Raw genomic sequence first — 13,072 nt, 5'->3', positions numbered from 1 at the left:
GCATTATGCTAATATTTCCACATAGTGAGGTAGATATGTGGGGGTGTGTTAGAACGAGCCGTTTTAGGGGGGCGTGGCAGAGTCTTAACTTTGATAAAGAATATCTCTTTGGTTTTGAGACTTTAGTCTTTGCAACTTCAGGGATCTTATCTATGCACAATCAGCTTGTAACACTCCAAAGAGAAAGGAAAACTTGAAATCGCATCATATGACCCCTTTAAAGAGACAGCAACCTAAATAAACCTGCTGCTGTCAGTCATTAATATTTATTTATACATTGAAGACTAACCAGTGTTATTTTAAAGTTAAATAGATTATTCTGATTCTGTGGTATTTCTGTCGCTGAATATTACTGTTAAACCTACCTGAAAAACTTAAAGCACAGTTAATTTTAGTTGTATCTTGTTATTGTAATTGTTTGTGCCATTGCTTGTCATTAATCTATTCTTATTTTATTACTGACTGGTTACTTGTAAAATAAATTCAGTTCAGAGTGTGAAAGATTTTTTTTAAAGTATCTTTCTCACAATATAAATATGAATCATTTCAATATAATGAAACATTATAAATTGTAAAACACAAATACACTGGGTGACGAAACATTTAGGTTGGATGATTGTAGTTTAAAAATATGTCTAAAAAAATACCCTAACTCCCCCTGAAATTAAAAAATCCCCCCATAAGAGCCACCTAAAGGGGGAATTCCCCCCCATTTTATATATATATATATATATATATATATATACATATATACTGTATATATATAATTATTGTATAATTTAGTTTACTATATTAGGTTACCAATTTGTTTTATACATAATATTTATACTATACATATAGTAAAATATATTTGATATTATGTACTATATGAATTTGATATTCAGTACTCTCAGTAAATTTCTGGTTGAAATATAACAATATATAAGTAAAATGGCAGCATTTGACATTTCATGTTGACTTTACATGCTGTAGCACAAAATGCAAAAGTTTGGCAACATTGTGTTTTTGTCCGTTTGTAATCTGGTGTGTGTAACTATGCCTGTATATAACAGTGCCCTTTTGGCACGACGTTAGCGTGGCTGTTCTACGACTGTTCTAACTGTGGTTCTTCTTTCTCTGTTCCTCTTGGGAAAAGCATGGGGCTGAGTGTGGGGGAGGCCACTCACAGTGCGTCCCACTGGATAAGTTTAGCCTCCCTGTCCTCCGTTGTCCCTGTCTCTCACTGTTTTTATGTCTGAGGACTTCTACTTTGCCTCTGTGTGTTTAAAACAGTCAAGGCCAGCAACCGCGAGCACAGCCATTCGATTTATGTGTGTACTGTCTTTTTCCCTTTTGTGTTGCAAGAGCCGCCTCTCCGTCAGCTAAGTACGTCATGCTGCATCCAGGTTTGCCATGCGATGGCTCATCTCAGCGCTTGGCTTCACTCGTGTGTTTATGTATGTGCGTGTAAGGATGGGAGATGGGATTTTCATAGATGTCTGGGACTGTGCTAGCATGGGCTGACATGTACAGTTGTTCCCATATACAGCCGGTTGACAGTATTCTGCATTGATCATGGACTTCAGCACATGCCATGAGGCTTTTTACCTCATGCAATACGTTAGAGGAACGTCTAACTGCACTGCAGGTAAAGAATATTGATTCACGAGCTTAACCCAGAGCCCTTTTTAAAGGAATGTTCCAGGTTCAATGCAAGTTATACCTGCAAGCTTTTGCTGCATAATGTTGATTACCACAGAAAATTATTTTGACTTGTCCTTTTTGTTTTTATAACAAGCAAAAATTGTGGTTGTATTAAGGCACTTACAGTAGAAGTAAATGGGACAATAAAATTTGCATTAAAGTTCAAAGTCATTTTAAAGCCATTAAAAGCCAGTGTGATACTAATTATTTCTGTGTAGAATGTATACAATATTATGATACATGACTTTTTATCTAGAAAAAAAAATCCAACCTTTTGCTAATTTAATAAAAAGTATTGTTGCAGTTATTTGTGTAATTATAATATATAATTTTTTTTATATAATATTAATATATATATTTTATCATTTTTTAAATAATTATTTGTATATTCAAAATGTAGATTTGTATTTATAATAATCATATATATTTTATTCATTCTATTTTTTAAAAGCAAAATTCTTTTTTTAATAAATTCAAAAATTAACAGCATTTATTTGAAATAGAAATACTTTATAACATTATTTCTTTATGGTCACTTTTGAGCAATTTAAAATATACTGGGTGAATAAAAGTGTTTCTTAAAAAAAAAAAAAAAAAACTTTTGAACTGTCACGTGTTATTTATATTTATATATTATTTGTAAGAAATATTAATAATGTTTTATAAGAGAAGAGTCAGAATTATTTCTTGTGGTAATCAACACTTTGCCACCAGTACTGTCAGTAGAGCTGAACTTGTAAAGAAACTAGAACATTTCTTTATGATATGCCATAATTATTGCCATGCCATTATGCTAAAATGGTATACAGTTGAGTAACTTGCATAATTTTTTGGAGGAAAACTCCTTGGAGCAAGCTATGGACCCACAAAGGTAAAACCAAGTTTAGATGAATTTAGATGTTCACACTTTTTGACATATACCTGTGACATTGCCTTGGATTATTGGGTAGCTTTCATAATTAATAGACGTAGTCCTGCAAAAGAAGGTTTCAAAGTTTGAAGCAATATCCACTGCCTTGAAAAAGACCAAATGCCTCAGAAGTCCAGTCTGATCAGCATTGATCATGATATGCTGTCCAATCAGAAGCCGTACCTCCACGCCATCCTCTGTGAACCCGGCAGGCTCGACCTCATCACGGTCTTCCACATTCCCACCCTACTCTTGCCCTGACAAAGACATCCTAGCTTGGCTGTCATCACATTTGCTGTGTGGGTGTCGGTGTCAGGTCTGTGTGTCAGCGAGTGGTTAACTGACGGTTTCCTCATGCTTCTACAATTTGCTTCTTGCAGGAATGGGTAAAAAGGACGATCCAAAGCTGATGCAGGAATGGTTTAAACTGGTGCAGGAGAAGAATGCCTTGGTGCGCTATGAATCGGAGCTGATGATATTGTGAGTAGACACCCAATTTAAGATTCATTGCTCATTTCTCATTTCTCAATGATCTTAATTTTTTTCATAATGCTTTTTAATTTGAACTTAATTTTCTAGTCTATCCACATTAAGAAGTTTTTTCAAACTGTAAAAATAAATCAGAGCTTTATTTATTTATTTATTACAAAGAAACTCATATTCTTGTATGTTAAGGTTTCTCCGTAAAAAAATAAATAAATCTGTTATAATCGACACATTTTCCATTACACTGTTCTCCAAAACAACAGCCAAAAGTGGGAAAAAAATATTTGCTTATCCAGCTTGAAGTTTTTGTCAAGTTTTTAGGATTAGGGTGTTTTGACTTTTACATTTATGATAATTTTATGAAATTTTAAGATTTTTTTTTAAAACTGTATAAAATAAGCCAAAACCTTTAAGTTATAAATTAAGATTTTGCATGTTAATGTATGTGAATCTTAATAATTTTTGTTAATAATATATATTTATTTATATATATTTTTTTAAGTTTTATTGATTTATTTCTTTGTTTTTTTTTTTCAAAATGTAATATTAACAAACTCCAGTGTATTGTCTGGAGTCTGGATGTTTTTATTCATTGTACAAAAGGAACAAATGCTTAGTCTTTCGAAACAAGAACTGATGGTCTCTAAAAGGCAAATTCGCTGTAGGCAACAAGATGGTGCTGAAATATTATACCAGATGCATTTATTTGATTCTGTTTTGTTCTATTTACATTGAGTGGATACGAGATGCAATTACATAGTGACTGTGCCACAGATCTAATCAACCGTGCATCTCTGTTTGCAAAGATGAGCACCAAATTGCCCATACATTCAGGCAAAAGGGAAAGTTTAATCAACAAAACCTTTGTAACAAATTACAAAGGGGTTTTCATTAAGAAAAGAAAAACCATGTTTGTGGGATCTCCATAGGGAGATATTAACAGTTATGCAGTTATTGGCTGTATCACATTTGTCATCAACACTTAAGTTCAGTCGGTCAGTATTGGATATGTAATTATGTGTGATTGTTTCCGCTATTTTTACATTTAGATTTTCCAGAATGTAGAAGTGCTCACTTAGAGTTAATATTTAATACACTTATCATTTAATAAGACTTTAAAATGTAATCTTTAGCCAATCTCAAAATGAATATCCATTTTCATAATGTGCATTAAGGTAGTGAAGCCTAAATTCACTTCTCGGTCAGTATTGGATATGTAATTATGTGTGATTGTTTCCGCTATTTTTACATTTAGATTTTCCAGAATGTGCTCACTTAGAGTTAATATTTAATACACTTATCATTTAATAAGACTTTAAAATGTAATCTTTAGCCAATCTCAAAATGAATATCCATTTTCATAATGTGCATTAAGGTAGTGAAGCCTAAATTCACTTCAATTATTTGAATTGTTTGATTTTTAGTTTTAATATATTATTTTAAAATAGTATAGCATTTTAAAATTGGCCATTTAGCAACCTGAATATGAATTAATTTATTAGACAGAATTTGAATAACAGTGCAAGAAGTTTAGTAACAACCAACTGATCAACCAAATAAAAGACGATCCAACAGTGCTTTTAACGTTTGCTTTAGTTCTTCTCAAAGCACATGGCTTAAAAGTGCATCTGCTCATCCATACCCTCGTGTTTGTCTGGACCGTCAAGCATAAGCCAAACATTATGGTGCTTTAATGACAGATGGTTCCTTAATATCCATGTGTCGCATCAAGGAATCCAATATCTTTGAACATCAAAGATTTTTCAAACGTCCTCACACAAACTCTATAGTTTAACAGACGTTTGTTCTCTTCTTCGATTCAGTTCTACTTCTTCCTTTTTCTCTGCAGTGCTCGTGAGCTGGAGTTGGAGGACAGACAGAGTCGACTGCAGCAGGAACTGCGAGAACGCATGGCAGTGGATGGTACTTTGTACTCCAGTATAGGCCTGATCATATTGTAACACCAAAAAAAAGTCATACGCATTTTCTTTAAATCAATTTTTCACTCTCTGCAGACCATCTGAAGACCGAGGAGGAACTTGCAGAGGAGAAACAGATTCTGAATGAAATGTTAGAGGTAGTCGAGCAAAGAGATTCTCTGGTGGCCCTGCTGGAGGAGCAGAGACTCAGGGAGAAAGAAGAGGATAAAGACCTGGAGTCGGTGATGCTCTCTAAGGGATTCAATCTCAACTGGGCTTAGCATAACAATGGCGAAACGGTTCAGACCGCCAGCGATTCCCAGTTTCACCGCAGGGAGTGTAAAAAATTGCAGAAAGAACCGTTCTGTCTCTCCCCTCGTTTATTCGGCATGTCAAGAACGTTTACAAAACCGCTCATGAGCACGATGATGATGTTTACGAGTACGACTCGGGGCGTTTTGTCCCTCGGCAGCCAAGGCATTGGTTCTGTGCAAGACGTTCTCTCATTAAGAATTATTTATTTTTATTTTTTTGGTCTTGAAAAGGGACATATCAATCCTGCTGATGTTGAGGAAGTCTGAGACTAATGATCTTACTAAAAGCCCGTCTTGTTTTTCAGAGAATGTCTGGTCAATCAGCTGTTACGTTTTCATGGACAAAATGTGTTTGGATAAACGTATAAGCATCATACCTCCAAGCAACAGATGACTGAACTCTTTATAGGTGTGGTTCACAGATAAGCATGTGACAGACTTCTGTAATTGTCACAGCAGACATCCTCAGCGACCGACACGTTGTGTTTGTAGCATCAATAATTGCACAATTTTCAAATCTGTCAGTAGCCACCTGATATTAGAGATATTGGTGTATGCAGGGAGCGCAACGATCTCGATGTTACGTACTTCACTGATGTTGGTTTCCATTTGTCTTGAGTGGCGTTACTGCACATATATCCTAAAATCAGTTTACAATCATTTATAATCCATGAATATCTGATACTTGTATTATAGTTTACATAAAGCAGTGGAGTATATATTAGTATGTAAACTTCCTCAATGCAGATAGATTATCTATATACACACAATATGCATTGATATACAATCAAATGCGTTATGCGTTTGTTGGTTGGTCAGTGGTTTCGTGAACAGTTAAGGCACCCACTGCTTTTCTGACTTTGTTTAGTATCAAATCAGATGAAGAATTGGCGCCCATTTTCACATTTAATTATCTGCCACCATGGTTTGGTGTCATATTCCACTTTCTCCAGGTTTAGAGCAACATGCCTTTTTTTAACTTCTCATGCAACAGCTTTTCACATCCACAGAGTTTTCTTATGTTTGCAGAGTGTGTTATTTATAATTGTCTTTGTAAAGTTTTATACCACATGAAAACGTTCCAGCACTGTCGACAGACACCGGTGCTGATTAACAGCGGGGGGCACGTAGTCATGCTCGCAACATCGATATTGCAAGTGAACATGCCTTTTTCCTAAGTGTACATTTCATTTTAGTCACCGTTATGCTGTATAGATGGGCACAGATTTGTTTTCTTTTACTGTAAGTACAGATAACTGTGAATGAAAACGTACACTTGGTCAAAGAGTTATTTAGACTAAAATGTTTGACAGATTTTACGGTATTTATTAACGTGTGAAAGAATGTATTATATGTAAAGTAAATGAATCCTAATTTTTAAAAATATGTTGGTTCTTGAAAATGCTTCATGTTGCTAATTTGCATATTGGGTATTGGATGTATGCAGAGGCAATAAAACAATGCAGTTGTTACAAATGACTCTACAGTGCTTGAAAGTCTTTTTGCCGTTTAACTTCTTAATGTGCAGGCTTTATTCAAATGTATTCAACCTTGGTGTGCTTTTTGTAAACAAGAAATTAAAATCTGGAAAATTTTGCAGTGTTGGTCAGCTTTCAAAATTTAACCCATTAAGATTGTGATATTTGCATATGAATTCTGAAGCCTTTTTTAACGTCTATTTGCATAGGTAATTGTGGTGTTTATTAATATTATTTTACATATTTATCCATCAAGCATTTCAATGTTGGCCTGTATTTATTTATTTTTTTCCCTGAAACTTACCACTTGCAACTGTTCATTTGTATCTTTGCAAGTACTAGTGTTTGCTTCAGGAAAGGGACATTCGCTATTCAAGTCTTAAAATCCAAGCAGATACTTTCAGACTTAAAAAATACACCGCAAGAAAATACATATAAGAGGGAAACTGTTGTAAATATTGACCTTTGGAAGTAGGGAACGTGCAAAAATTATTTTGCATTATGTAGCACAAAAAACAACTTCCGATTTCCAATTTAAACATTAACCCTGAGCCAGTGCATTCATAATGGCGGTGGGAAGTCGGACTCATTTTTCGAATCGGTTCCTTTGAACAGTTCATTTCAACTTTTCACAGTTCAAAGAACTGGTTAGTAAAACGATTCGCTGCATTATTTGATCACATTTCTTGATATCTTGGCATATTATGCTCTAAAAGGGTCCAGTACCACATTTTCGAATACGTTTTATTATTAAAGTGTTGTTTGTTGTGATTTTATGTGTCCCATTTCGATTCATAATGCTATTTCAGAACCTATAAAACAGTTTTCATTTGCATATCTTGGCTGAAAATATTGCTATTGACGCTGCGCACCGGACGTGTTTGAAAGCTACAGCCCATATTTACTCGAGATCCGCTCGCACCAAATCGGTCCGATTCCTGAATGAATCATTCAGACCGTTTTTGTGAACCGTTTCAAATGATTCATCAGGAAGATCCGAAGCTCACGACTCACGAGTCTGTTATCGCTGAAGGAAACCTCTGGCTGTGAGAAGGAACGTCTCGAGTTTCAGAGACTGCAAGGCACGTTAGGAATTGTAATTTGTTTACAGTGTGTATGTAATCCGCAATTCATGTTTAAAAGTTTCGCGAGCAACTTTTTATGGGTTTCTCGAGATAAAAGTAGCAAGCTGCAAATCCTAACTCGTTACATATGTCTCACTAGCGTGTACTTGGTGTGCTTTATTAAACACCTGAAAGGTGGAACGAAATGTTATTTCACCATGTCTACAGTGCACTTTACAGACAGGACAACAACTTTGTATCGAATACAATCTACTTAATATACGTAACGCTGTAAACAATGCAAAGAATAAATGCAAAAACTAACACGTAATGCACACTAAGGGTTTCAGTTTGTCAGCAGTTTATCTTCAGTGTTGGGGGTAACGCATTACAAGTAACGCGAGTTACGTAATCAGATTACTTTTTTCAAGTAACTAGTAAAGTAACGCATTACTTTTTAATTTACAAGAGAATATCTGAGTTACTTTTTTTTTTACTTGATTGACAGCTCTCCTGTCCCCATGTTGAGAGAAATCAGAAGATGTTACTGTAGTTCTAAAATAAATATGAATATGCATTAATTAATCTCTCCCAAAAAAACCCCCCACAGATTCAGTATTCCTCAAAATGAATAAAAATAATGCAACTCAGAATATGACGCAAACCTGCAATAATTAAATGTTAAACAACACAAATATGCTTTATGTATTTAATCCCATTCTATTTGCTTCTGACCTTCGATGATCCAGTTCAACCATACTAATAAGCCAAAATTACTCTAGACAAACATCTGTGTGTCTTTTTTTATTGCTGAAGTGTGTTGAAATTTCTTTTTCTGCATTCTGCTGTACGGACGTAAATTTACATTTCCTTGAGCCTGAGGCTTATTCATTTGACTTTTGCTGTGAAAAGGCTTTTATATTTGCCAAAAATATAACTTTTTTATTTAAAAAACAAACAAGCAAGCCCTGTCCAGATTGAAAAAGTAACGCAAAAGTAACGTAATGCATTACTTTCCATAAAAAGTAACTAAGTAATGTAATTAGTTACTTTTTTATGGAGTAACGCAATATTGTAACGCATTACTTTTAAAAGTTACTTTCCCCAACACTGTTTATCTTAATCACAACAGATCAATCCTTGTTAGAAGAAGTAAAGTGAATGTGTTTTGCATGTTGTTCTGCACAGTATATTGCATTAGATATTGTATTAAAGGGGTCATATGATGCTTTTTTAAAGATCATTATTTTGTGTATTTGGTGTAACAGAATATGTTGACATGCTTTAATGTTCAAAAAACACATTATTTTTCAAATACTGTACATTATTGTAGGTCCTCTATGCCCCGCCTCTCTCAAACGCTTCGTTTTCTACAAAGTCCCTCCTTCCGACAAGCGCAGTCTGCTCTGATTGGCCAGCTGACCCAGTGCATTGTGATTGGCCGAACACCGCAAGCACTCGTCGGAAATGTAACGCCCCTTACCATAATTGCGAGCTTCATCTTTCAAAATAAATGTAAAGACAGCCCGAAAGGGGAACAGAGTCTCGTGACAGACACAGTGATGAAGCTGGTATGTGTTTGCAGCACACAAGCCGATGCGCAAAACTCTGCATTTGAACAGTCAATAGCAAATACTTAAACTAATAACAAAACAGTAGCTGATTCAGAAGCGCCAGATTGTCATAGCAAAGTCAGAATTACCTCCTCTCCTAGGTTCACGAAACGGGTGTCCATAAAATGCATTGCTGTTCTGTTTTAAGTGATCTTAAAGATTCCTAAAATAATCAATGTGACATCAGGGGTTCAACCATAATATTACGAAGATAGGAGAATACTTTTTGTGCACAAAAGAGGAAAAAAAAAAAGACTTTATTCAACAATTCGTCTCCTCTGCGTCACCCTAGCGCCATTTTGGAGAGTATCCACTGAACGAAAAGAGCGTATGCTATTCTGTGTCAGTCGCACCACACAGATATGTTGTCTACGTTGTTTGTGCTTTGATTTGAATGAAAACAACTTCAACAACTTCGTTGTTTTCGTTCAAATCAAAGCACAAATTGTTGAATAAAGTCGTTATTTTTTTTCTTTTGTGCACAAAAAGTATTCTCGTATCTTCGTAATATTATGGTTGAACCCCTGATGTCACATGGATTATTTTACCCATCTCCTTGTTACGTTTCTGGACGTTGATCGTGGTAGTACCCTTGCTGTCTATGGGAGGGTCAGAGAGCTGTCAGAATGCATCAAAAATATCTTAATTTGTGTTCCGAAGATAAACGAAGGTCTTACGGGTTTGGAACGACATGAGGGTGAGTAATTAATGACAGAATTTTCATTTTTGGGGGAACTATCCCTTTAATATTTATATTTTATTTCACCTTTATTTCAGTTACTGAATATGATTTTAACAACTTTTTTAAACATATTTATTTAACAGAATTTTCAGTTTTGGGTGAACTAACCCTTAAAATGAAAAACCTAAAAAAAAACTTAGTAGTGCTGAAATAAGTAAGTTTAAGCTGAATTACTAAAATTACAAAGGTAAATAGAAATATTTAGTAATATTTAAAAAAAACAGTTATTAAAACTAAAATCAATGAAAATGTAAGAATAAAAGCTAATTCAAATATGAATAAATACTACAATAGTATATAAACAACACTGTTGTGTAAATGTCAAATGAATTATGAATGAAGTAGACTGAATGTGTTTCAGAGCCCTGCATAAGGCCTGTGAGATTTGGGAGGGTATTCTGGTGGATCACCCCACAGACATGCTGGCACTGAAGTTTGCCCATGATGGATTCTTCTACCTGGGTGAACAGACTCAGATGAGAGACTCGGCGGCCAGGGTTCTGCCCCACTGGAAACCACATATGCCGTTTTACAGGCAGGTTCCCGGCCCGTGCTCAACCAATCTAAATGCTGGCTTTAGATGTATTCTACCATGTGATGAATTGTGCAATACTTGTAATATTGCACATATATATATATATACATATTACATATATGTATATTACATACATATATGCACACATATTATTTATCATTTTTACTTACATATTTATTTTTATTTAAAATAATTTGATAATTATTTGTAAAAATTTATAATATTGTTTTAATAATTATTTTGTTTATTTTTCAGTTTACTAGGTTCATTTCTTCATGCCTAAGATACCTTTCAAAAGTCAATGTGGTCTACATGACTAAAACTATTTTATAATATCCTGTAAATGTAAAATTAAAAATAAAATGTTTAACTATTTTTTTTTTCTAGATAAAATTTTGTTTTTATTGGATATTGTTTCCAGCTATCTTAAAGGGATGTATTCCTTTGGGCTTCTTGAGACTCATTTGTATGATGAAGCTGAAAAAATGGCAAAAGAGGTAGTTTTGTTTAACTGCATATATGTTGTTCAGTAGTATTGCTCACTACTTTCTTGTGTTATGGCACTATAATGTAAATAAATGACTAATTAGGCTATTAAACATGCATTATTGATTATAATTGTATTAATATTTTATCTGATAAACCTCTTTTTAATGCAGTAGACACAGTAAATGTGCTGTGCTTGTCTTGCAAAAGTGAAAATAATAACAGATTTCACTTTCACAAGTCCAATAAAGTCCAGTGTACTGGACAATTAATTTTTTATTGTTCCCCACACAGAAAATTTGAACTATTATATATATATTTTTTTTACTTAAAATGTTAAACCAGCAAATAAGTGAATACAATTATATTTTAAAGTAGTTATTAAAGTATTTTCTGCTATATAAAATATCTTTATAATTCCTTTTTAACTGAATGCACCATTATTGTAATGCATTATGCCTGCAGGCCCTGGCTCTGACCCCTGAGGATGGTTGGAGTGTCCACGCTGTGGCTCATGTCCATGAGATGAAAGCAGAGATGGACAAGGGACTGAAGTTCATGGCCTCTACAGAGAAAGACTGGATGGTCAGTCTCAGAAATACTGCAAAAAACATATAAAGATTAACATGTAGAAGCACACTGTTTAGAAGTACACTGTGTAGCAAATAGTGTATTATAAAAATTCCAGGTCATATGATGTCTTATTTCTCCTCTAAAGGTGTGTGACATGTTGGCATGTCATAATTACTGGCACTGGGCTCTATATCACATTGAAAAGGTTTTCTTCCACAGGGGAATTATGATGACGCTTTGAAGATTTTTGATGAGCAGGTCAGTGCACTACTGTGCACATGCTACTAACATTATACTTACTAACAAAGAAGTGGCATAATACTACAGTGGTGTCCAATTTAATACCATGTTTTTTTTTATATGTATCATGGTAGTAGCATGGTATTCTTTAAAGTGCTTTGGAGTACATGATATAAGGTACATGAATCTGTTACAGCATTCAGTGTATATCAAAGATAGTGCCATCTCATACCACCTATGGTACCATCACAACACTTTTTTGTTTCAAGAGTAGGGTAAATCTTGCAGGCACACAGATAATGTAATTAGTCGTACCAGGGGAGAAGTGTAAATCATGTCATGTGGGTCCGTATGGATTGTGACGGATTCAGGCTGGTGAAAGTTGAACTGATGTAGACAGGAGCATCTGGGTGTCGGGGCAAAATCTTTAAACTACACTCTCTTGAATTTATAGGAGTCATTGACTCATTTACTGCAGGGACACACTGTCAACAGACCATCAGTAAATGGAAATTAGAATCTTGAAGACTGAAGTTATTATTCATTTAATAACTGATCATTCTTTATCTTTCAAAATCTTGTACGTGAGGGTTGATGTGACAATCCCAGAATATTTTTTACATTCATCTCAACTGGTGTGTTTAGTCAGTCACCATGAAAGCACGGTACCATCACAACACTTTTTTGTTTCAAGAGTAGGGTAAATCTTGCAGGCACACAGATAATGTAATTAGTCGTACCAGGGGAGAAGTGTAAATCATGTCATGTGGGTCCGTATGGATTGTGACGGATTCAGGCTGGTGAAAGTTGAACTGATGTAGACAGGAGCATCTGGGTGTCGGGGCAAAATCTTTAAACTACACTCTCTTGAATTTATAGGAGTCATTCACTCATTTACTGCAGGGACACACTGTCAACAGACCATCAGTAAATGGAAATTAGAATCTTGAAGACTGAAGTTATTATTCATTTAATAACTGATAATTCTTTATCTTTCAAAATCTTGTACGTGAGGGTTGATGTGACAAT

At 34.6% G+C, this 13,072-nt stretch overlaps 2 protein-coding genes across 2 annotated transcripts in view; both read left to right on the top strand.

Moving 5' to 3' along the window:
- LOC107587046 (protein-methionine sulfoxide oxidase mical3a-like) overlaps positions 1-6,834 on the top strand; it is a gene marked incomplete at its 5' end in the record, with an annotated part of 64,013 nt that extends 57,179 nt beyond the window's left edge. Inside the window, 3 exons of the mRNA XM_016274651.1 lie at positions 2,974-3,073; positions 4,929-5,002; positions 5,095-6,834. Of these exons, the coding sequence (XP_016130137.1) occupies positions 2,974-3,073; positions 4,929-5,002; positions 5,095-5,279 (359 nt within the window). The remainder of the gene's footprint in view (positions 1-2,973; positions 3,074-4,928; positions 5,003-5,094) is intronic.
- A 3,725-nt stretch (positions 6,835-10,559) lies between these two features.
- LOC107587045 (tetratricopeptide repeat protein 38-like) lies at positions 10,560-12,057 on the top strand. The gene is made up of 4 exons (XM_016274650.1): positions 10,560-10,744; positions 11,166-11,241; positions 11,696-11,815; positions 11,949-12,057. Exons 1-4 carry the CDS (start codon positions 10,560-10,562, stop codon positions 12,042-12,044), a joined length of 477 nt encoding a protein of 158 aa, XP_016130136.1. The 3' UTR covers positions 12,045-12,057.
- Positions 12,058-13,072: the final 1,015 nt, after the last annotated feature.

The sequence above is a fragment of the Sinocyclocheilus grahami genome, unplaced genomic scaffold (assembly GCF_001515645.1).
Source record: "Sinocyclocheilus grahami isolate Dianchi unplaced genomic scaffold, SAMN03320097.WGS_v1.1 scaffold88.1, whole genome shotgun sequence".
Lineage (NCBI taxonomy): Eukaryota > Metazoa > Chordata > Actinopteri > Cypriniformes > Cyprinidae > Sinocyclocheilus > Sinocyclocheilus grahami.
This window is presented reverse-complemented; position numbering and strand designations above follow the sequence as displayed.

Coding starts and splice junctions, on each gene's coding strand:
- LOC107587045 (XM_016274650.1), top strand. CDS start 10,560: ATGTGTTTCAGAGCCCTGCATAAGGCCTGTGAGATTTGGGAGGGTATT. Junction 11,242..11,695: donor CTGAAAAAATGGCAAAAGAG/GTAGTTTTGTTT, acceptor TTATGCCTGCAG/GCCCTGGCTCTGACCCCTGA. Junction 11,816..11,948: donor CTACAGAGAAAGACTGGATG/GTCAGTCTCAGA, acceptor TCTCCTCTAAAG/GTGTGTGACATGTTGGCATG.